Here is a 25,972-nt window from a genome sequence, read left to right on the forward strand (position 1 = left end):
CCTAGGGGCAGCAGCAGCTTCTGCTGATTAAAATGATATGCAGCATGCCTACATTCTGTGTGTTAGTGAGGCTGTATCTGCATATGAAATAGTGCATATGGAAATCACTGTAACATAGCATTCCATATGCAGTTGCAGCCACAGTCGCACACAGAATATAGGCATGCCGCATATCATTTTAATCATCAGAAGCTCCTTGTGTGCCCTGGTCACATAACAATGCAAATAAGACGAAATTTCAGCAAAAAAGGCACCCAACGTTAGCAGAACTGGTCAGGAGCTGCATGGCCTATTGAGGCAAGATGGATGAGGAAACATCTGTATCCAAGCAGAGGCAGAGGTCACAGTGTAAGTGGCTGTGCTAGTGCTGTCTGCAGGTGGGTTGGTTATGCAATAGTGTTTGGCATATGTGTAAGGGGCATTATGTGTGTCATGTATAAATGCATTAATAATGTGCGACATATGTGTAAGGGGCATTATGTGTGTCATTATGTGTATGAAGGGTATTAATAAAGGTTGGCATAATGTGTAAGGGGCATTATGTTTATAAGGACATTAATACTGTGTGTCATGTGTAAGGGGCATTATTGTGTGGTATTATCAGGGGTGCCGAGAGAAAGGGGTAGGGGGTACAAATTACCCAGGCCAAAGTCTGATGGAAGGGCCCAGTGGAGGCCCTGGGCCCCCTCCCCTTAAGTGACAGCAGCAGCAGTAGCTGCAGCTCTTCTCCTCTGCCTAGCACACACTGCTTTGTGCTGGGTTGCAGTGTGGCCATAGAGGTGCTTAAAATACAATATTTTCTCAGGATTTTTTTCTAAGGGTATAATGTGAATAATGTGAGGAGTAATGTACATAAGGTAAAGTGGTACTTCTGTGTGATGTAATGTGAATAAGAGACACCATCGCATGATATAATGTGAATAAAGTTGCACTACTGTGTGGCATAATTTGAATTCGGGGTACTATTGTGTGGCCATGCCCCTTCCCAGCAAGAGCACACCCCTGTTTGGGCTGCGCTGTTTCTATTTAAAATATTGCGGGTAGGCGCACCAAAATGATGACTGCTATGATGAGGGTTGATGGTGCTGGGAAAGGGGAGCAGGTCAGAGGCGGAACTAGTGGTGGTGCTAGGGGGCACCAGCCAAAATCTTGCCTAGGGCATCATTTAGGCTAGGGCCGGCTCTGACACTAAGGCAGTGGTTCCCAAACTTTTTTGAATCACGGCTCCCTATAGTATCAGAAATGTTGTCGTGGCACCCCTAGGCCAAAAAAATGTTATGGAGTAATTTAGAAAAATATATTAAATTAAGTAAATTGTGTTTAGATGCAGGGCCGGTGGGGGGGATTAGATGCAGGGCCGGCGGTCACTCGCTCCGTGGGGGGCGGAGGGAGAATCGGCCGCAGCGTCTTGCTCCACAGGGGGGGTGTTACAGATGTGGCGATGGCCACAGCACCAGGGGGGCTCCAGGGGGGTCCGTTTCTCAACATAATGATGACACAACTGCTGAAGTGAAAACTGGTTTATGTGTCTAGATTCCTCCATCACTTTCCGAGTAGGATAACAATGTACGTAACAGTATGAAATATAACTTAACTCAATAATTAAAGCCCTATACACACTAAGCGATATATTGTAGTAAAAGATATCGGTCAGAAGGACCCACATGAGCGATATCTTTTACTATATTGCGTAAAAGTCACACACTGAATAACACAGCCCCCTCCCTTATCTAAACATGTGCAGGCGAGTGGAGTCCTCGTTAACAAAGGCTATGCCAGGGAGGCAGCATGGCAGTTGTTTCCCCTGTCTCCACCCTCCCCCTCTTCCCGCCGGCATCGGTGTCAGCGGTGATCATTTAGTGTGTATGGGGTATATGTTTTTCAACCTAAACGTCAATAGGACAAATAGTATCTCACTGAGATAACCAAGTTCATGGGCTCTACCTTTACTTTGCTATCAGGTGCACCACAGCTTTTTAGGTTGGGGGCTAAGGTATGATTTTAATGTGCTATCCCTAAATCAATGAATGTCGCCCCCTTAGGGGCAGCTGAACTTACCTGCCACACCTCCTACTTGATGGTAGATCTATCTATACATGAACACATATCTACACATTTATGTTAAAAATAACATAAAGGAGACTATGCGGAATACATTGTTTTTAAAAATGTCTTATTGCGTATATTCGGGGTTGCTACATGTAACTAGCCATACACTGTAGTAGGGCCCTTATGGAGGACAGAGGAGGGCCATGGACATTGGCAGACAAGAACTGTGAGGAGGGAAGAGGTTGAGTTGCAGAACAGGGATTATCTCTATCCTGTCACGGGTGCTGGACGGCTCCTCGACAGTCGGGATTCCGACAGTCATTCCTCTGACGTCGGAATCCCGACTGCTCCCTTGTGGGGGTCCACGACCCCCATAGAGGGAGAATAAAATAGGTGGTAAGCGCAGATCGCCACCGTGCCCACAGCGTGGCGAGCGCAGCGAGCCCACAAGGGGCTTCATTGCGCTCCCCACGCTGTGCAGTCGGGATTCCGACGTCTGAGTAATGACTGTCGGAATCCCGACTGTCTGAGAAATATACCACACCCCCTGTCACTGACCCAGGCCAGGCATAAGCACAACTCAAATATTTGGAGCCATCTCTCCCCTCCAGAGCCGACATCTATGGTGTCCGTGTTTCCAAAGGTTTCTCAATAAGTAAGCATTGTTCAGCAGCACTTAGGGGCCCATTTATCAAGCAATATTTGTGGCTAAATCCGCAAAAACATCAGTTTTTGGTGGTTAACCGCAAATATTAAGTATCACTGAAATGTATTAAAGGGGGACCGCAGCAGGAATCTCCAATCCCTGCTGCGATCCCCCCTGCAGCGCCGCCGGCCGTATCCCCCATAGGTTTCTATGGGGGATGCGAAGCTGCCCGATGTATCAACATCGGGCAGCCCGGCATCGCACCCCTGGGCTATCGCCATTCTGATATGGCGATAGCCCATTGTAGCCTATGGCTACACACCGCACTGCCCGAGCGACAATGCGCAGACCCCTGGCTTCCGGCTCTGGGTATCGCTTTCGAAGCCCTGTCCCTGCGCCCTGCCAGGTGATACATCCCAGTGATATGATATGATCGCCAGAATATCATCTGGCCACAGTCCGTTTAAAAACGGTACTGTACCGGCTTAATCGGTACAGTTGGAGGGTATGCCCTAGCACTTGTAACAGATCCAGTGGTGAGCCCCTTTAAAATAAGAACATTAACATCATTCAACATTTTTTAATAAAACATAAAAAAAATGACAATTCATTGAAATATATAAACCATTCTGTTTGAATTGCAAAACGGGAGTCTTCACTATGTGATTTTGGGCCGATTCCACGTGATTTCGGCACTTGGACGTGAAATCGTCCCAAAATTGCATGCTTGTGACATTTGATCCGATCCGATGCGCGGTCACGTGCGCATTGGACCGGATCAGGAGGTCCGACCTCCTGCAGCGGGGGTGGGCGGGCAGCAGCGGCTCTGAAATGAGTGCCCAGCGGGGGGTGCCGGTGACAGTGGGGCGGGTGCCGGTGATAATCAGCATGCTATCACTGTGTGGCTGCGGGCAGGCAGCGGCTCTAAAATGAGTGTCCGGTGGGTGCAGCGGGCGGTGCCGGTGACAGTGTGGTGGGCGGCGGTGATAATCAGCGTGCTGTCACTGCGATTTATCCCATGTAAAAAATGTCACATCAAGTGCCAAATTGTATGTGAGCCTCCTGGGGAGCTGCCGGGCGGCTCGCAGGAGAATTGGGTCCGACTTGTCCCTAGGACAATTCATTTTTTGCTGAACTGTATCTATGTGCATCTATTTCTATTATAACCCTCAGCATGTTTCCCTCCATGTTCCTTATCTACTGTACTTCAGGTAAGGCTTTGTGTCAGACTTCCAGCGTGTCCGACGGTATTTAGCAATAATTTGCATTTGATACAAATGAGAATATATAACAAAGTATCAAATAACCAAAACATATCTTGTTCTTCTCAGTATGATTCTGCACCTGTTGGTTACCCTTACTACATCATTCAAAGCACATACTGTATCATGTAATATAAACATGCAATAGTAACAAAAACTAAAAATGTAAATGAATGGAGAGGCTAGACATAGCGGTTCCAAGAGGATGGAAAGGGCTGAAGGGGTGAAGGTGGGTGGGAGGTCACCCATTACCTGGGCCTGAGCGATTTGGCCAAACCTTCAGTACCTGGGCCCCGTTCAACTCTCAATAGGCCTAGCTGGACTTAATTCATCTTCAGCAAATTTGCAGCTAGACCTACAAACCCTCTAAAGTTCACAAAGAGAAGTGGAACGTGATGAGTAGTTGTGCGCTGCGAGGACCTTTAGATACAATTGTACAAAATAAAAAATTCTGCCTACTTATATACAGTAATTTACTAATTACCTTTTTATCTGTAAAGTGAATGAAACAAAAGCATTCTCTAAAGCAACATAGAAAAAAGGGTAACTTTTGGAAAGCCACCACAATAAAAGGTAAATACACTGTGTACTGTAATGGCTCGATCTATCACCATGGCTCTGAACATCATTTGGCCACAGATCTATGATTTCTCTGGGACAATAACCAATCTTTCTAAAATGATTGGTTCTTTCATTCATCTACATAACACAAAAGCATAGAGGACAAAACATCTTTGCAGGTGATGTACCGGAGGGCTATTGGAGTACCACAGCATCCCTTACATCTAATGTTTGAACAGTAGTCGTACCATGTTGTCAACAAAAGCTCAGTAAGTTGTTGCTGCTGCAAGAACAGGTTCTCAAAGTCGGTCCTCAGGACCCCACACAGTGCATGTTTTGCAGGGCTCCTCACAGAATCAAGTGAAATAATTAGCTCCATCTGTGGATCTTTTAAATGTGTCAGTCAGCAATGAGTGCACCTGTTGGGTAAACTGGAAAACATGAACTGTCTGGAATCCTGAGGACATAGTTTAAGAACCACTGCATTAGACAAATTGAGATCTTGGGGCTGAGTTGGGAAAAAGAGCAAGTAACTTTGCTCAATAGTAAAACCATGTTTTCCTCCAGAAAAGTATGTGTGTACATTTATGTGCTACATGCAAAAATAGAGAGTATTTACACTGCATGCAGAATTTATAAATACGTACCCTTGAATTACAACATCTCAGGTGCAAAAGTCCTCATTTTCTTTGTTTTCCTTCCAGAATCAGCCCCCTTATATCTCTAGCAGATAAGGATCGGATGTTATAATTGAATCTCAGAATACAATCAATTCTCTTAATGGGTGAGATGTACTAAAGGCCCCCATACACTAGGGCGACTTGTCCTTAGGACAAGTCTCCCCCGACTTCCCCCTGAGCTTCCCCGGCTGCTCCCCGGGGGAGCATGATTAGATTGGCACTTGATGTGCCATTTTTTACATGTGATAAATCGTCTCGATTTATCACATGTAAAAAACCCGGGGAGCAGGGGGGGGGGGGGGGGCTACAGAGGTGGGAGGCTGGGGACGCTGCGGGGGACACGTCTGTGTCCCCCGCTGCTGGGGACGCTGCGGGGGACAGCGTCTGTGCGGCGAGGCGGTAGAGGGAGCATGGGGGGCTGGGGACGCTGCGGGGGACACGTCTGTGTCCCCCGCTGCTGGGGACGCTGCGGGGGACAGCGTCTGTGCGGCGAGGCGGTAGAGGGAGCAGGGGGGCTGGGGACGCTGCGGGGGACACGTCTGTGTCCCCCGCTGCGGGGGACAGCGTCTGTGCGGCGAGGCGGTAGAGGGAGCAGGGGGGGCTGGGGATGCTGCGGGGGACAAGTCACAGGCTGCATAGAGCCGGGCAGAGGGAGCCGGCGGGAGCTGTCAGTGCTAGAAAAAAAAGCCTATACAATGAATGGGCAGCCTGTGATTGGCTGAGCGCTCTCTCATCCAATTGCTGACTGGCTGAGAGAGCGCTCAGCCAATCACAGGCCGCCCATGCATTGTATGGGCTTTTTTTATATTATTCAATACTGACAGCTCCCGCCGGCTCCCCCTGCCCGGCTCTATGCCGCCTGTGTCCCCCGCAGCGTCCCCAGCCCCCCCTGCTCCCTCCACCGCCGCGCCGCCCCACTAGGTCCCAAGTCGGGTGGTCGGACGTGCAGCAGGTCCGACCACCCGACGCAGATCCGATGCGCACGGGACCGCGCATCGGATCTGAGGGGACATCAATACTAGCCGATTTTGGTCCGATTTCGGCCAGATCCGACTGATCTGGCTGAAATCTGACCAAAATCGGCTAGTGTATGGGGGCCTTAAGCCTTGAAAAGTGATAAAATGGAGACAAACCACCAACCAATCAGCTCTTACCTTTCATTTTTCAAACACAGCCTGTAGTATGACAGTTAAGAGCTGATTGGCTGCCGGTTTATCACTCTCCATTTTTATCACCTTGTAAGCTTAATACATCTGGCCCCCTATCCCCTTACATTTACTCCTAACTACATTTCTCTTTTTCCATCTACTATATAGTGTAGATTTCCTAGCCAGGATGGATTATATGAGCAAAGGTCTACCATACTTACTGTTACTGACATTCTGAGTGGAAGGGTTTGGTATAGGGTCCAGGAAGGGTTTGGTATAGGGTTCCGACAGTCGGGATCCCAACAGTCATTAGCCCGATGTCGGGATCCCGACTGGCCGGACTCAGACAGCATGGCGAGCGCAACAAAGCCCCTTGCGGGCACGGTGGCTCGCTACACGGTGGCTCGCTAGCCCGTCCGGCACCCCTCCAGGAGCAGGCAGCAAAATTGGTGCAGGAGGGGGCTTGGCATGATACAAGGTTGTGGGGGTGGGGGGTCACGAACACCCATTTGCATCATTACAGCCCACACCTGCTCTACAATGCCCAGGTTACCAACTTGTAAAGCATCACACACACCCAGATGGGAGGGGTTTCTGTGGGCTGTGGGTGGGGTGAGGCAGGATCTGGGAAACACGACTACTCTCCCAGGGGTTCTGGAGGGACACGCAATTTTCTTGAGCCTCCCAGTGTACCAGGACAGTATGCATTTAATGCATTAAAAGTAAATATGTATGCACCCGAATTAGAATAGTTAGAGAGAAGAGACATTCTTTATTAGGGTAAATCGAATTTAATGTTTATTTAATGTTTTCACGCACTGACCAGACTTTATACAGTGACTCATGGTCTTCATTGTATCCTAGGTAAAAATAAATGGTAGTCAAGGACATATATATTTTCCGCTTGAGAGCAGTACATTACTCAGACTGACGTTCCAAACATGTTGGAATACCTTGAATCATTTCACAATAATTGTATTCATCAGAGGTGTCACACTTTCAAAACAGTGAACATGAATGGAATGGAATGCTTGTTGTAGACACACACTGTTTCTAAACAATGGGACCTGCGAATACAAAGCACAAAGAAAGTGTATTGTGTGCACTATAGAGTATTATACAATAAATATGTTACAGTCATGCCTCCTAACATCCCAAATTGCCACAAAAAGACTTGTGCAAAAAACACAGCCATGCACATGAGAAAGTACTATGGGGGTAATTCAGTAAGGTTCGCTAAGCAGCTTACATATGCTGTTAGCGAACCCATAAACGATGCCCGGCCGAATGCCCCCCCCAGCCACCAAATCCCCTCGTTAACATGCGAGGGGATGTAAGTGTACACATCCCCTCGCATGCAGCCGAAGGGGAGAGAGATCATTCGATGCTCGCCGACCATCGAAATGATTTCTCCCACCATCGGAAATAAAAGTCAGTCTAAACTGACATCCATCCATTAAATGCTGGGTGTTCCCCTGCTCTAGCCTGGTGTCCGCCACCACCCGCCCCCTCTGGAGGGAATGGCTTGGCCAGTGTGAAACTCGCCAAAGCCATTCGCTCCCAGGGTCTGCAAATGAGCGCCTGTGCAAACCCCCCCGGGTTTCAAATTCGGCTCATCCAATCGATACTGGATCATCTCCTAAGCAGATACTGATTCCTAGGATGCATCATTCCTTAAATAAAGAATACTATAGAATACACATACTGAATTATTAAACAGGGTATTAGTACTTATGTGTATATCTGTGTATATAAAAGGAGGTCAGAAGAATGAATTGGAATGGGGCCTGCATCGGGAGATGTGATGTGTCAGTGACTCATGTTACAGTAGTACATGTTATATATTATAGTGTGTCTGAGGAATCCTCCTGTCCACTGGTATTTGGAATGTTGTGCTGTTTTATTAGTACTGAGAAAACGCATTTAAAACACACATTTGACTGACATTTGGTCCAAGTGTGATCAGCGTTCTTATTTGTGTGGGTTATTTATTTATTTTTTTATTATGAACTATTCATGATTTTAAACAAGGCAAACGCCAGGAGAGAACCAACAGCTTCCCAATACCACTAAGCCAGTGGTTCCCAAACTTTTTTGAATCACGGCACCCTAGAGCATCAAAATATTTTCAAGGCACCCCTAGGCCAAATGCTTCTTATCGAGAAATTCTGAAAAAAATATTAAATTAAGTGCATTGTGTTTATACTGTATGTCACAGTTATCTGGTGAGGGACAGGATTTGCTTCTGTTTGTCCACATATATTATGATTGGCAGCCACAAGCACTGGTTTTTCCTGGTACATTGACCATAAATAATATGAATTGATCTTGGTCCACCAACCCAAGGCACCCCTGCAAGTGTCCTGAGGCACCCCAGGGAGCCTAGGCACACAGGGGTTTATTCTAGTTCATTCTTTCTGACAAAATCCTTCTTAGATGGACAAAACCATGTGCACTGCAGGGGGGCAGATGTAACATGTGCAGAGAGAATTAGATTTGGGTGAGTTATTTTGTTTCTGTGCAGGGAAAATACTGACTGCATGATTTTACACTTCAATATAGATCTCACTTTGAAGAAAAACCCCACCCAAATCTAATTCTCTCTGCACAAGTTACATCTGCCCCACCCGCAGTGCACATGGTTTTGTCCATCTAAGAAGGATTTTGTCAGAAAGAATGGACTAGAATAACCCCCACAGTTTGGGAACCACTGCACTAAGCAATGCAACAGACAGAAAGTACAATCACTGGTGAGCAGGGAATCAAAAGGTTTAATGATCTCTTCTGTCAGAACCATATGTGTGTAGTGACCGTGTCTGTGTGTGTAGTATCTTCATTATGTGTGCTTACTGTGTGCAGGACGTCGACACCTGCAGTTTGGACCGCAAGGAACTGGAATTCAAACAGTGGGAGATGAAAGGGTTAATTGAGCTGATGAAATCCGTCTATGAGCAGGTGGGTCTGTACTTACACCAATGGGCCACGGTGGGAACCACAGAGAGCAAAGGGAAGTGTGCATACTGTCATCACCTGCAGGCAGCCTGCATTCCTCAATACTGACACACACTTGTAACGAGTGTTCCTCTCCAATCATCCACCCACTATTACGCCCTCTGTACCACATATATACCAGCCCCATTATTGTACTTACATAACTCAATTACTTTTGCACTATTAATTAAACTTAGATTTATGCTATTTTGGCCTCATCCTATGTTGGGCACCACCATGACTGCATATGCATCGGGCCTTAGCACCCAGCTCACTAGTCCATGCTAATATGAGTACTCTCTGTGTGTTAGCTGCATATGAGCCACTGGTTTTCCTGCTGCAGGTGTAATTAGTATCTGCACTCGCACAGCCCCACACCGCTGCAAAATATCCAACTGTCCCACCTCCTACCAGACACATCAAACTGTAGCAATACCGACGTCCAGCTACACATATACCTACTTACTCGTCTGGAAGTCACGGGAGGTATCCGAATTTTCTTATAGTCCTCCGAACATGTGTGGGTACCCCTCCCGTATCTCACCCGCTTCCTAGTGAAGTTGGCAGGATAGGGACATTATGGTGAAAATTGGGGGTCTGTATGGAGGTCTATGCGTCACAGGACCAACAGAAGTTAGGTTGTCAGTGATTAGGTCAACAAATGAAATAGGTCGACATAGTCATTAGGTCAACACAAGCATTAAGATGACATGGAAAAGGTTGACCTGAAAACAGTCGAGTTTTTCATGTTTTTTTGCCGTCTATGTCGACTTAAAAAAAAAAAACGTCAAAACCGATGTGGACCTTTTTCATGTAAACCTTTTCCAAGTTGACCTAATGCTTGTGTCGACTTAATGATCACGTCAACCTATTTTATGTGTCGACCTAGTGACTGTCGATCTATAGTGGTCAATCTAATGACTGTCAACCTAATGTTTGTAAACCTAGTGACCGCCTCCCGTATGTAGGGGACAGGGGCAAAGTGATGCGTATCGCCAACATTTCAGCCCAGTCCCTTTCTTAAGGCCCCTCAATTTGCATAATGTACTATAATGGGGCGGGGCCTAATCAGATACACTCCCGTCCCTGTCCCTCACAGTTCCACATTGCTTCTCCACACGGGGTTCTCATGTAATGCGCGCACATGAATCAGGACCTTTATGTGCAGATTATTGATAGTAATTCACAACGCGAGGTGCAGGTTAGACTTATATATAAAAGCACCGATCTCCAACATAAACTACATTCCTTGACATTTAATCTGTGCTTGTCTTGTATGTAAAGGAACTAAAAGAAATGATGGAGGAGTCTGAGGACATATCAGTGCATTTGAACATGGACCAAGGCTGTCCGTTAAACCTGGAGAGCGTTGTGCAGGAGGTGAAAGAACGTTACGAGAGTATCGCAGCTCGGAGTCGCGAGGAAGCGCAGGCACTCTCCAAGAATAAGGTTATTCCTATACATACTGTAGTTACACATACAATGCACTACAACATCTGATGATGATATCCAGATCTGGGCTCTAATCTGGAAATACAGAATGTAGAATTGCCTAAGCCAAAAAGAGAAAAACTAAAGTATTTCTGCAGCTGTGATATTAAGGCGCCTAATGAATTATGCTGCTTGGCTTATACCTTTACTTAACTTTGAATTGCCTAGAAATAACTCACACAGACACCTTATTCTATAAATAACGACAAGGACAACAAGTTTAAAACGGTCATATAGAAAGCACTTGAGACCAGCCAAAGTCAAGGGTGTTAATTATGGGAGCGACTGAGAATGCCCCAATCCGATAACACCCCCTACCGTAAGGTACAGCCCGCGCTGTGACGGACTTATTGTCCCTTCTATGGCATGGCGAGGACACTTCCAGGAAGTGTCCAACGTTCCCCCGCTGAGTCGGGACTCACCAGCCGTCCTGGCAAAGGGGGGCATACCGCACAGCGACCACCTGACACCTAACCTGACTGTTGGTCTAGAGCGCCTTCTCGCCGATTTAAAATTAAAGTTATAGAAGCCAAATTAAGTGATAGCCCGAAGGCCAGGTAGCACAAGAGATTGAAAGGGAATAGGGAGGGTGGGGATCTAGACTCAAAGAGGAAGTACTTTCTCCCAGCTTCACCTAATATATCACTCTCTAAGATGGTGCCCCTAAGCTACCTGGTTGGCTAAACCACCTGCCACTCACTACCTGAGATTTCCCTGGGCAATCTGAACTTTCTTCAATAACTTTATTTAACAACCATCAAATTCACAGGCTCTTAAATACACTCAAGCCTATACAGCCTTCGTTCTATCTAAACACATTATCATTTAATGTCATGATCACTGAAAAACTCTTCCTCCTTCCTTCTTCCTTTCACTGTAAGGAGCTCTGATAAAGTTTAAAATAAGGTGAATTGCAGGGGCAGTCTGGTGTAATGGTATGCACACAGCAAACAACAACTCCTCACTCCTGAGAGACTGTAAGCCGCCCCATACACTATGGAGCCTATTCTAGTTTACATAAAATTGCTCCCCTGCAAGTACTGGCAGGGGAGTGATTTTTTGCACATAGTAATTTATGCACATGTCAGGGCCCACACCACACACACTGCACCCATGTTGTTATACTTACCTTTCCAGAGTCCCGCCCCAGCCACTGCATACATGGCTAAAATTGCCGCAAGATGGCCACTGGGCATGCGCACTAGATTCTAGCACAATGCCAGAGCCTATAGCAGTATGGAGAAGAGGGCGCCCATCGGGAGTCTGCACATGGGCCCCCACCTATGATAAAGTGACACTGCTTTGGGCCCTTCCGTGTTAAGTGCCCCGGGGCCACCCCCAAGGCTTGAACCTGCCATGACAGGGAGAGGTAGAGGGAGGCAGAGTGCAACATGATAAAACAGTGGGTGATATAAGATGGTGACAGGGGTAGCAGTGGGCCGCTTAGTCCTCAGTGGCCCCCGGTACATTGCACCTGCTACACCAATGGTAGTTCCACCTCTGTTGCGGTGGTGTCGTAATGATGTGTTACTGTATATACTGTATGTCATGCAGTTGGCCTTTTAGAAACTATTATATTAGTGATGAGATGTACTAAGCCTTGACTAGTGATAACATGGAGAGAGATAAACCACCAACCAATCAGCTTGTAACTGTTATTTTTCAACCACATCCTGTTACATGGCAGTCAAGAGCTGATTGGCTGGAGTGTTATACTCTTCTTTTTATCACTTTTCAAGCTTAGTACATCTGTCCCTAGGTCTGTAATACAGTTACTGACATTGATTCTAGGCACAGTCACCTTTGTTATATGAGCGAGAGATTTCACAATTCCGATTAACATTTGCAGGTGAAATGCATGGGCTCACGGCAGCAATGTGTGATTGCTGGATGATGCAATGTTCTGTTTACATAGGTATTGTAACTAAGCGGATCACTGCACTGTCAGGCTGCTCGACTCTCGCTATTGATACCTGTGTGCTGGAAGATAAATAGTTGATCACAAGCAGCAGTCTAAATTAACCCTTCGAGTGCCAAAATCTCTGCGAGAGATGTGCAAAATATCCACTAAAAATGGCTGCATCACTCACATTTGTTATATAGATTCAAATAAAAAAGGGTACATTGTGACATATTCTCTTGGCACTCAAAGGGTTAATTCAAGTTAATTGAGGGGCCTGTTCCTTCTGACAAAAGTAGCTCTCCTGCTCTATTAAAGGCAGGGTTTCATTTACTAAGATGGGAGTTCTATTGAAGAAGGGATGTTGCCCATAGCAACCAATCAGAATGTACTACTTATTTAGCACCTTCTAGAAAATAATAGATAGAATCTGACTGGTTACCCATAGCAACATCCCATCTTCAATATAACTCCATTTTTAGTAAATTTGCAGAGTTGCATGGGCAATGGAGTGTATTGGGAGATCTTCCTTCCAGTATCAACACTTCCACTTCCCCACTGGTTATATAGGAGACCTGACAGGCTGGGTCATATTGTCCTACCCAGCTTCCCCTCCCACTCTGTTCTTTTATATAATTGGTAATTAAAATTTTCAAATATATATCCTCTTTTCAAAATAAGTAATTATTATTGATGTTAAATACAAGGGGATTGATATTAATGTGTGTGTGTGTGTGTGTGTGTGTGTGTGTGTGTGTGTGTGTGTGTGTGTCTCTGTCTGGCCATTCCCAATTACAGCTGTTTATATTCTGTTTTGCAAATACTAGTTTTTTGAATATTATTAAATTGCCAAATGTACTACCATTTTCATATTTTCTTGTACATTCAATGATGTATTATTGATATTGTATGTGGTGCTTTACTCAATAAAATTTGTTTTTGAAAGAGAAGTAGCTCTCATCATGATACTTAAGACTTCTGTAAACCCACTTTTTCATTAACTTCTTGCTATTTTGCACTTATGTGTGAGACACATTGAGGGTAACTACAGTATGTAAGAAAACTATTTTTGTTTGTAGGCACTACAGGTAAAGGCTTCCTTCCCAGATACACATGTAGCCCATACTTGCCTGCATTACGTGTATCCTCTCTGGAGGAAGCCCGGAGAGAAGATTCTCTCTGCAGCTTTTCCGTGGAGTGGAGTAGGGATTGCAGGAAGTCTCGCCCCATTCCAGTAAATGCTGTGATTCCTGGCTGGTCGTGGAGGGGGTGGTTCTAAATGATGTAATTTTAGCCATGCTTGCTCCCTAAAGTATTTGACCAGCAGAGGGAGGCAGTGCGGGGGCATATTGCGTGGGTCCCACTTAATGCGGTAGGCTAGCCCACCATTCCGTAGGGCTGGGAGGGGGACCTGATTTCCAGGACTCTTCTGACCATTTTGGGAGGGTAGGTAAGTATGATTTAGCTTTATGGACCAATAAATGCCCCCCTTTATGTAATATAGTAAAAATGAGGCCTAAATTCTGCTCATATTTAGCGCTTTCTATTTTAGCTATTTCTTTTATTACTTTTTTCTATCCTTGGTGCTATAAAATACCATATTCTATACTGATGGTTACTATGCTGTAATGTGTCTATTAGCTCATTGAAAACCATGTCTGTGTCACTGTACAGCTGCAGCAAGGGGTCCTACAAGCTGGACGCTGTGAAACCGACCTGGAGAACAGTCGCAGCCAGATTACCCAAATGAACAGCAAGATCCAACGCATGAGGTCAGAGGTCTTAAGCATTCAGACTCAGGTAAGAGCTTAGTGCTGTAAGATGTGGGGGTTCCAACCATTCCCCACAACATACTATATTTGGGGGTTGGGTAAAAAGACTGTTGTGCTAACGGTATGTAATGATATCAGGAATCTGTAACAGAGGAAGATGAATTGTTTTAACTCCCTCCACCTCTTCATAATCTTGTAATATAGGGACTGATTCAGACCTGAGAGTATTCCGAGCTCAGCAAGCAGGTAGCCGCTGCCACACTGAACATACATCCCCCCTGTGCATGGCTGTGAATGCATACCCAACCATGTAAACAGGACTCACCCTGTGCTGCAAAGCTCTTGGGGAAAAGGAGGGCGCTAATGATGACAGCGCCCCTCCTCCCCCAATGGCCGGGGAACGTCCAGAAAACACCAGTGATACTCCACCAAACGCCCGCAGGGTGTCAATCAACCTGTAAGCAGCGAGCACAGGCTAGCCTCTGCTCATTGCCTTCAGACAGACAGCTGTGTACCATCAGCATGCACAATCAGTTGATTATCAGACGGCCTGCAAATCTGCAGCCAGTCCAAATGGGTCTGAATCGACCCCATAGTGCTGCATTAACAACAGGGCAACTGGTGTGATTGTCCAGTGCCCCCCACACAACAAGGGGTCCGCACCTATAGCTAAGTGATTGGGTTTCTGCAGGGCCGGAGCTAGGTTCAGTGGTGCAAGTAGAATTTTTTTCTTGGTGGTACTGATAGCCTCCACCAAAAATGGGCGTGGTCATGCGTCATGACGGGGCGTGGTCACACAAAGCTATAGGAGAGATTAAATGACAATAGTGGCGTGGCATCAGGAGACAGGGAATGACTGGGGGTGGGTTGGCTCTTGCTTGGGGGAGAGCCGGGCAGCTTGTGCTTACAATTGTGGAGCCTGCTCTTCATGCATACAGCACCAATCATAACACTGGGTGGGCGGGCTGCGGATGCATTATATTTAGACTTAAAATAAAAATAGAACTGACAGTGGGTTAGGGGTAAGTGGTACTGCGCACCTGCAACATATTTCTTACAGGTACTCCGTACCATGCCGTACCCCCTTACTTGTAACACTGGCTAGGTTCCACGGCACCCTAGGCAAATGGTCCTACTATCCTGCGAGCCCCCGACCCCCCCTACATTACCTCAGTGCTCATGCTGAGCACTGTATTGTGGGTGTCGGGGTAACAGCCCTTGGGGGAGCTGTCCCCATAGCGACCGCTCTCCATGGTGACCTGCACCATGCTGTTCATCAGCGGCTCCGTGTGGACCAGGGCGATGAACCATTGCAGAGGAAGTCCGGAGGAGCTGGGACACAGGCGGTAACAGATGCGGCAACAAAATCACAGGCAAAATGTACATGCGCCAAAAGCACCAGGCACACGTACAGCCAGCCCGGCATCCTCAGTGCTCGGAGACTACAGAGGGCATGGATGCCTTCACCACCGCCGGCAGAACATGCACTGTACTCGTGGGTCAGATGGATGGAAGCTACTGTGTTCCCTCCTTCCACCTCCTGTGCTGCCCTACACAGATAAATAAGGGGCGCCCTCCAGTGGCCAGAACCCTAGGCAGCTGCCTTTAGCTGCCTAGTTGTAGCTCCGGCCCTGGGTTTCTGTGCAGGCAGTATTACACTATTTTAATAACATTGTGACTTTTGGGGGGTTGGGTCCCCCACACACCTTAATCTAACTGTAGGTAGTAGAATGACTTGTGGGGTAGGATATATGTATCAAACTGTATACAATCTCCCATCCATGAACATTGGTGTCACTACACCGGTGAGGCCCAATCCCAGGTGTCACATGTCACATTATATGTAAAGTCAATGCAACACAACTTACACCTATCCCAGGATCAGGCTTGCCTACCCTCCCGGAATGGCCGGGAGGCTCCTAAAAATCTGTTCCACCTCCAGGCCCCCCAGGAAGGTGGGCAAATCTCCCGATTGCTGCCCAGAGCCCCCACAGACTCCTTCCCTGCTGATTCAATTACCGGATTTCATGGATCCACAGAGAGGGGGTGGGGCTAAAATGAGGCAAGTACCGGCATTGTACGGGCCTAGTGATGTCAGCCCCCCCCCCACACACACACACACACACACAGCCGACGTGTTACCTCTCAGGGCTTTTCCCAGAGAGGCAACAATAAAAGTAGGCAAGTATGCCCAGGTGTGACACAGAAGAGGTAGAAGTGAGCATAACAGAAGGTTAGAATGAGAGTTCTGCATGTGTTTGCACTGCTGTTGCTGCCCAGTTACCAAATTCAACTGCCTAGCATCTGCAGAGAAACAGTAGTATATGAAGCAAGACCAGTATGCCGAAAATCCCTGGATGCGACAGCATACGAAATTGCGCTACTTGGAGAAGTGGGTTTGGTTTATATAACCTTAGGTTTGAGTGGATCTACCTGTAATTGGATTTTAAATTTCCTAACTGACAGACCTCAGGTGGTTAAAATGGGGAATGATGTATCTGAGGAGATAACAATTAAAACCGGAGTGCCGCAGGGATGTGTCCTCAGTCCCCTAGTATACTCGCTGTTTACTCGCGACTGCATATCGTCCTCTGATCCTGTCAAGATTGTGAAATTTGGTGACGATATAGCAGTTGTGGGGTTGATCAGCGATGATGATGAAATCCACTATAGAAAAGAAATTGCGAGACTGGTAGCCTGGAGTGAGGGAAATAATTTAGTGTTAAACGAAGGAAAAACCAAAGAATTAGTGATCGACTTCAGAAGAAAGCAAGCTGTGCCGAAGAGGCCAGTGTGCATAAATGAGGCAGATGTAGAAATTATGGAGTCAGTCAAGTTCCTGGGTCTACAGCTATCAGATAATTTGTCGTGGTCTGGCAATGTTCTGACTGAAATAAAAAAATCCCAACAGCGTCTCTTTTTTTTGAGGCGATTAAAAGCGGCTGGTGTGAGCAAGCCCACCATGACAAATTTTTACAGATGTTCGATCGAAAGTATCTTGACCTTCAGTATCATTGTTTGGTTTGGCAACTGCACGGCTAGGGAGCGCTCAAAACTAGAGCGTATTGTAAAGGCCGCAGGCAACATTATTGGAGTGCAGTTGCCAACCATTCTGGAGCTTTATAATTCCAGAATTTTAAAGCGAACAAAAAATATTCTAGCTGATTCTAGCCACCCCTTTTTTAGTACACGAGGCGCTCCATCTGACTGAGACGCTCGTGCGTCTCACACGCACGCGCGTCTCAGTTTCCGGGCGGCGGGGCGACGGGAACCCTGTCCGTCTCCGCTTCAGGGAGACGGACAGGGTTAGGGGAGGCGGTATGGGAGAGCGGGGAGGCGGTGGGGACCCCGGTCATTCTGCTGATGACAATAAACTTGACTTAACTTGACTTAACCAAACAACTAATAGTCAATGGGTTAAGTCTATTACATTTACTCTATGGTCACTGTAATTATAATGGGGCTCACTTAGATGTAGATTTTGTATGTACACACTTTAGGCACATATCTCTTTACATTACAATATAATGTAATTATTTATTAGATTATTAAAATGTACACAAATGCTGATAAATGTGCATTTGTTGGTGCGTATATCTCATGCCAAAACAAAGAATTTCCGACTCTAAGTTAGTTTCATAATAAGTGTGTACAGTAATCAAACCACTGCGCAGACAAAAAAAATGAACATTACACTGCAATATATTACCTGCTGTTTATCCTCACTCATACTTATATTGGCGCCCAGGGCGTGAAGGTCTATTCTGTAAGATTAACATATTGGACTTTCATTGGCTATCTCCACCCATCAATTACCTGTGTGCATTTAATGAGCATGTCACTATGTACACAGGGGATCTAAATCCATTATTTACATGTTCATTTTAAAACTATGGCACGCTGCTGTTATTTAACACCTACATTCTAACAGGTCATGTTGAAGTTCTACTTCTGAGTACTGCTTTAATCAATCAACAACAAGAAATGTAACGACAGTACCAAACTGTACAATTAAAGTACTAGTAAATCACATTGTAACAAAATGAAATGTCAATATTATTTGTTCAAACTCTTAAGGTGCCCATACACGGTGCGATGAACTCTGTGCTTTTAGTACTACTGTAGATTGCATTGTACAAAAAGCATACAATGTGCTACAGTAGACTGCTTATTGTACTATATACGATGCAATCTAGTAATAAAGGCAGGGGCTGAATTTTATTTATTATTTATTATCATTTTATTTATGAATTTAGTAGGACGATACATAGCATACACATCTCTCCGCCGATGTAATACTACAGCACCTGATATTCCTGGGATATTACTAGGCAGGGGGACCTCCCAGGAATATCAGGTGCTGTAGTATTACATCAGCGGAGAGATGTGTATTCTATGTATCTTCCTACTAAATTCATAAATAAAATCTTTCACAAAGATATTACTCTCCCCGGGGTTTTTAATACTTCTTTTAATATCTTACGTATAATTACCATAATATTACTAGCCAATGTGTGGCGGAAGTGGGGCGGAAGTGATGTCACGCTCCATTCTAATGGAGCTGACACACTTCACCCCAATTTATGTATTTTTCAGGATTTAGCACACTCGTTTTTGTAATCCATTAAGCTATATGACATATGTGTTGACTGCACTATATACCACATGGTCTTTATACTGTTTTTTGTATCACCTTATGCACAACTAATTAACAGTGCTAACGAGGTGGGCGGCACTTAAGACCTAGTCCCAGGTATAAGACTAGATCCAGTCATTGTGTCCCTTACCCCAGATGAAGTCCGGATGGACGAAACATGTTGGGAAAACTCCGGTCACTTGTCTCTCAATGCACTGCCGAAGATAAGCAATTATTAAAAAAAATATATCTTTTGATATTTTTTTATACTTGCATTTTGTATTACATATTAGGTCTATATATCTTTTATGATCAAATATGCTTTTTATAATGTGTTTTTTCTCTTTTTGATATACTGTATCCTCCTCTTTTTATTGATATATCCCCCCTTCTTTTTATGTGTATATACAGCATATATACAGTATACTGTATACCACTTTTTATGTCTTTTCTTCCCTGTGTATAATAAATTGTGAACCTATTGTTTATAAATATTGTTCCATCTAATTTGTGCACGTTAGTCGCTATCCAAGTCCAAACCACGTCTTTCATCAAATATTCTACTAACTTTTCTCATGTTTGGTGATTTAGTGTAAACATTTGGAGAACCAAGTGGCAATGGCCAAGACAAAAAGTAGCACCTCCCTCCAAGATGCCAATGCCAAACTTGCTGAGGTACAGGAAGCTCTGCAAAATGCCAAGCATGAGTTTGCCCGGCAGATGAAAGAATACCAGGACCTGCTGAATGTCAAACTAACTCTGGATATAGAGATTGTCACCTACAAAAAACTGCTGGAGGGAGAAGAGAACAGGTGAGTAATCCATGGTGACTGTCCCCAACATGCTTTCCTCTTACTGCTAGCGGTGTATCAACACTGTGCTGGTGTTACAAGCACATGGGCCTACATGTCAAGATATACCCACACCCACCCAGGGCAGAGTCTTGCCAGGTGGCTGCTGGCACCATAATTCTGGTGGCAGCATCTGGGTAGTAAGTAGCAAGGGCTATGTTATCAGTGTCAGTAGCTTAGCTTTCTTCTGCTCAAATTGTCTTTTTTTCATTAAAGTTTTGATTGTGTTTATACAAATATATTTAAATATTTTATTTAAAAAATATATATAAAGAGTGTTTTGCACCCCACATGTCCAAAAGCCTCCATTTTAAAATGACTGCCCACCTCCCAATGGAACTAGCTATCCATTGTAAATTATCCCCAGCAGTAAAAACCCCATCCCTCTAATGATAATAGATCCGATGGCAAAATACCAATAACTAGTGTCAGCGGGCCCCACATGAATCAGTAACACCCAGTGGCGGCTCCAGCGGAGGGGCTGCAGCACATTATAAAATTTAAATAGGGAAGCCGCACCTACTACCAGTGAGTCAGTTTGGAATGGCAGTTGGTGGCAGTGGGTGTGGGTCCGCTATTTTAATTTTGAACTATGCTGCGGCCCCACCTCTGGAGCTGCCACTGGTAACAACCCTCTTCAAGTGTCACTTTATATGTGCTCATTTTTAATATATCCATTACCCCTCTTCCATTGCGCCAAGGTTCCGCCACCTTATTGTAGAGGACAATGGAGCAAGGCGCAGGGCTCCTACTCCAGAATACCGCTATTGGCCGCCTAGTGACTCCTGATTGGCCGCTAGGTGCTACTAGGCAGCCAATAGCAGTATTCGGGAGGCGGAGCCACAGGATGTAAACACAACCATAGGCTTCTCCTCACCAGTCCGGTCTGGTGTCGCATGTCGGTTTGTTTTTTTGCCAAGACCCTGGATGCCTAGTTGGACTGAAGAGGACACGGTCTATGCCAGATTACCCCGCAAATATGAATTGCTTCCACAGGTACCTTCATTGGATTACTTCAGGACCATTGCATTGACAGAGGTAGACTTACCTAAGTGTCAAGATAGGTAAGTATCTGTATGAAAGGGCTCTGAATGTAATAAAGTTTTATTTTTCTGGTGTGTGTGTGTGTGTGTGTATTTATTTAACTATTGGTTCTGCTGTGGAACTAAGAGTCCCAACAAGCCCATTAATGGGCTGCATGCTGGGACTTGTGTTTCTCCAAGTCCCAGTATGCGGACCAGGCTTACTGGGACTCATAGTTCCACAGCAGAACCCAATAGTTTATTCAATTTTTTACACACAGATCAGCCCGGTACCCACAGCCCAGGGGTACCGGAGTCAGCCCCAGGCTTCAACCTGGGTAGGAAAGTTCTGGAGGGGGGGACCCCTTCATTGGGGGGGGGGGTCCCCACTTCCCCAGGACTCCTGCCCAGGCTGACGGTCAGCGGGTAATGCTTTGGCCGCATGACCTTATAATAAGTGTCCCCTGGATGTGGCATTACCCTGCTGGCTGGTTGGGCCTGGTGCTGGTTCACAAAATACGGGGGACCCCTACTCGTTTTGTCCCCTGTATTTTGGGAACCAGGACTGGCCCTTGGGCCTGGTGCTGGTTTTAAAAAATACGGGGAACCTTTACTTGTTTTTTAAAACCAGGACCGGCTCTTTGAGCCTGGGGCTGGATAAGGCCGTGGGGGGGGACCCCCACGCCATTTTGTAAAATGATTTATTTTTCTTTTTTTGTACACTGAAGCCAAATACGCCTGGATTATATTTTCAAATATTTTCCAGGCATAATTTAGTGGGCATATCCCACTAGTTACCGGCCGTATTTTTAATATGGCCACTTAGTAAATTAGGAATCACCATTCTTTTGAATGGTGATTCCTATTTATATTCTGTAGATGGCGTATGCGTAAATACGAATACGAATGTGCCATGAATACAAATTACTGTATTTTTGGCATAGTAAATGCCAAAAATACGAAAACGCCGAAAATATTCATATTTACTAATAAGAATATGAATATTTTAGCAGTATTTGGCTTAGTAAATTTCTCCTGAAATTTCTCTTAGCGGGTACAGGTAAAAACTCTAGCGGGCCCCACTTCCTGAAGACAAACCCCCTTCTCTAGGGATCAGGTTCCAGAGTTTATAGTAGAGTTAAAGCATCACGTATACTGTTTGGGGCTTTCTTTGGTATACTGTTCCCAGGCAGCATAAAAGCTTTTCAGATAGAGGGCCTTATTCTGGTTGGTGCGGCCGGGCCGTACGCGTACATCCCGGGGTTTTTTATGATCTGCGCATGCGTACATTCGCTAATGCGCAGGCGCGAACACTCCACAACGCTTACGGACGGGTCTCTACGTGCGAAAAAACCTGTACGCGAGTGTACGGGCATTGGGGGCGGCATAGGGGCGTGTTGAGGGGAGCGGCCGAAATAATGAGGGAAAATGGGCGTAAACATGGGCGTACACGGGGGTGTGCACCAAAAATGAGCGGTGCTACTACCGCACGATCGACTAAAGCACCGTTCATTTCGGACACAAAACAGGCGGCCGCCAACCGCCATCTCAAACCACCCCTACAGATACCGCATGCCAGCGTGCGCCTGGGTTTGCTAATTTACGCTGATTACTACCAAACACATACACCTGAATGTAATAACCAATGCTGCAGTCTATTAAGTCCAAACCATGATTTCACTACCTGCAAGCCACACACAGCACTCAAACACATTGGAAGCTTATCTTTCTATACTTCTCTACATTTAAAGGTTTGTTTAATTTAAGGTAAGAATCTTTTTAAGACCTGCTTATATATGCTAAGGTAGGTATTTGTTAAACAGTTATACACATTCACTACGTGCTTTCATAGACTTTACACAGTAGCACACTCAATCTACACAAGTCGACATGTGTCAACGTGTTCACTCTAATACAAACATAGGTTTTGTATTTATGATACAATAACATAAACCACATCTAACACCTACAAAGGATGTTTCAGCAATGTTTTAAGCCCATGGCCACTATTTTGCACATTAATTAATTCAATCAATTAATTATTTTTCATAATTATAGTTCAAAGGCAAGATTTGCAGGTCCATATATGTGAAGAGTATGCCAGCGTACACGGACGTACGCTCACTCTCACGAGCGGTGACATAAGCTGAGTTTTCTATTGAAAACAATAGGGACCCGTTCGTGCAAGCTGGCGTACGCTCAGATAGCCGCAAGAAGTCGGTGGGAAGACGGACGAGAGACGTCCGTAAACGGTGGCGTACGCTCTGTTGTACGCCAGTTGTCGGAGTGTAAGGGCTGGCCCGTCCGTGTACGTTGGCGTACGCTCAATTGTACGCCACTCCCCTTTGACGTTGTTTCTGGCCGTACGTATGTGGCTGAGTTGTGGGTGGACTTAACCCCAACGGCCGCGTGCGGATAGCGTACGTTAATAGCGAACGTACGCACGTTTGGCCGCTACGATCAGAATAACCTCCAAAGTGTGCACATTAAAAAACAACAGTTGCTCAATAAAAGGATACATTAAAACACGGCAATTAAGACACTATTGGCTAGATGTAATAAGATGCGATTTTAATATAATTAGACCCAAAAAAATTGCATGTTTTCCTCAAATCACACATGCAATAGGGTGTGATTTGTGTTAAAAACCGCACGTTTAGCCATGACCAAAAAATTGCACATCAATGTTTTCATATTGAAAACATACAAAATCACTAATGTAATAGAGTGCGTTGGCGAGATTGACAGAAGCATGTACAGATCAGTGAGATCTGTGAATGTTTCTGTTTGTTTCTGAAATGGCGTGGGGTCCCACGCTCTTTAAGCTGGTCCTGGTTTCTAGAATATGGGTGACAAAATGAATAGGCGTCCCCCGTATTTTAAAAAAAACAGCACCGTGTTCTTGGACCAGTCCTGGTTATAAAAGTACAGGAGGACAAAAAAATAGGGTTCCCCGTTATGCAACCAGCAATGGGCACCTATCATACTAACGGGCAAATCACCCTGACCGCAAAGTTAATTGGGGTCAACCACAACCAAGGTGCTAATGCTTTGGTCGAGGGAGCTTGTTTAAACCCCCCACCCCCCCACCCCGCTGTGGCATTACACCGCTGACTGTTGGAGCCTGGTGCTGGGTGCTCAAATATGGGGGATCCCAACTTTTTTTGTACCCGTATATTTGTAACCATGACTGGTCCAAGAACCCGGTGCTGTTTTCTTTAAATACAGGGGACACCAATTCAATTTGTTTCCTGTATTTCTGAAACTAGGACCTGAAACTATGGGGGGGGGGGCGAACCATTTATTTTAACTTTCACAGGAAAACCGCACATTCCTGCTCCTGAAAAAAACCTACTAGAAATCGCAAATGATATCTGGATTGTTCTCAAATATTGCACCCTATTACAGGTGCGATTTTTAGCTAAAATTTTACATTTTGCTCTATTTTTCCCTTGGCTGTGTCACCTTAATCAGGTACTTGATTCCTGACTTGTGTTTTATTTTGCAGGATACATACCCCGACTGTTGTAAATGTTTACTGTGAAACCGGTAAGTCGCCTTTCATATCGTCCTGAATGTTGTTTTACTGAGTATTATAGAAAGAAAAAATGAAAGTACTTTAATTTTGAAAACAGCAAACGGAATCTTTTTGGATACTGCTATCTTGTATTCTTCTTATAATGTTCTGTCAGTCAGCTAACCTTATCTCCACATACCTCCCAACTGACCATATTTCAGAGGGACAGTCACACTACAGTATATGGGCCCTTATTCTGGTTGGTGCGGAAATTCCCGCTTGCGTACGGGCCGCCGATGTTTATCTTCTGCGCATGTGCATAGGTCACTCTGCGCATGTGCAGGCGATTTCGCCGCAAGGATTCTCTATACGCCGCACAGGGGGCGTAGAGGGGCGTGAGGGTCTACTTATCCTCATTACCCTATGCATACGCCCAGCGTTTCATGGGCGTTCCCATGCAAACGCGGGGCGTATGCATGGTAATGAGGCCGTGACGCGTGGGTACGGGGCGGGCATCTGACATCGCCGGATGTCAGCTGCCCGCCCCCATACAAGATTTCACACGGACAAGTGTCCGTGTGGTCTTGTGTTGCGGGACCTGGTGGAGCGTGCGGCCCTGCATTCGATGTTCGGCGACCATCGAATGCAGGGGCTGCTCCCACCATGGAGGAGGCGTATCCCCGTCCAATTTCATGCGGATCGCCACATATCCGCGTACGGACGGCCGTGGCGATCCGTATGGAAGGCGGGGATTCGCCTGGTGCGTTGGAGCCGCATATGCGGCTCCGGCCGCACCAACCAGAATAAGGGCCATGGACACTGTCCCATCTGACGTCCTTTCTGTGAGGCACAGTGTTCCGCGGGTGGGAGGAATGGAGCACAGCAATGTGATCTCTGATGCTATGTGAAAGTGCACTGCATCTGTACACTGCAGGGAAGTAATCTTAGACACTGCCGAACTAATAGGGGAGGGCTTGGACATGTCCCCAATAACAAACCGGGGTATGTAATATGAGGACACACCCACCTGAGACGCCGTCCCCTTTTGAGACATTTGCAGCCAAACCGTGCCTAGGTCCCGCTTCCCAGTGCTTAGAAGTTGGAAGGTATCATGTCTCCAGAAGATGGAGGGGGTGAAGGAGTTATATGGAGGGGGTGACCCACAATTGTGTTCGCACAATCTAACAGTATGTCTCCAGAAGAGTTGACTCAACATTCACCAGGCCTCTACCTGAGAAATAAACTGTCTGTCAGATAACACTGGGTACTGTTTTGTTGTTGATGGATATGTAAAAATCTTCCACCACCACATAATAACCTGCATACAATTTGATAATTGAGGGCAGAACTGAAAACAATATATACATTGATTCCATGAAGCAATATATGGAGTTTAAATAAAACAGGATGTGCAAAAAGAGGAACCAGATAGAATAACATAGAATA

At 45.7% G+C, this 25,972-nt stretch overlaps 1 protein-coding gene across 1 annotated transcript in view; it reads left to right on the forward strand.

Moving 5' to 3' along the window:
* Window positions 1–25,972, forward strand: part of LOC146057863 (keratin, type II cytoskeletal 80-like) — a 73,499-nt gene that overhangs the window by 42,716 nt on the left and 4,811 nt on the right. Inside the window, exons 5-9 of the mRNA XM_083169640.1 lie at window positions 9,206–9,301; window positions 10,622–10,786; window positions 14,403–14,528; window positions 19,728–19,948; window positions 24,518–24,558. Coding sequence (XP_083025766.1) covers window positions 9,206–9,301; window positions 10,622–10,786; window positions 14,403–14,528; window positions 19,728–19,948; window positions 24,518–24,558 — 649 coding nt within the window. The remainder of the gene's footprint in view (window positions 1–9,205; window positions 9,302–10,621; window positions 10,787–14,402; window positions 14,529–19,727; window positions 19,949–24,517; window positions 24,559–25,972) is intronic.

Source organism: Crinia signifera, chromosome 2 (genome assembly GCF_055691185.1).
Source record: "Crinia signifera chromosome 2, ASM5569118v1, whole genome shotgun sequence".
Lineage (NCBI taxonomy): Eukaryota > Metazoa > Chordata > Amphibia > Anura > Myobatrachidae > Crinia > Crinia signifera.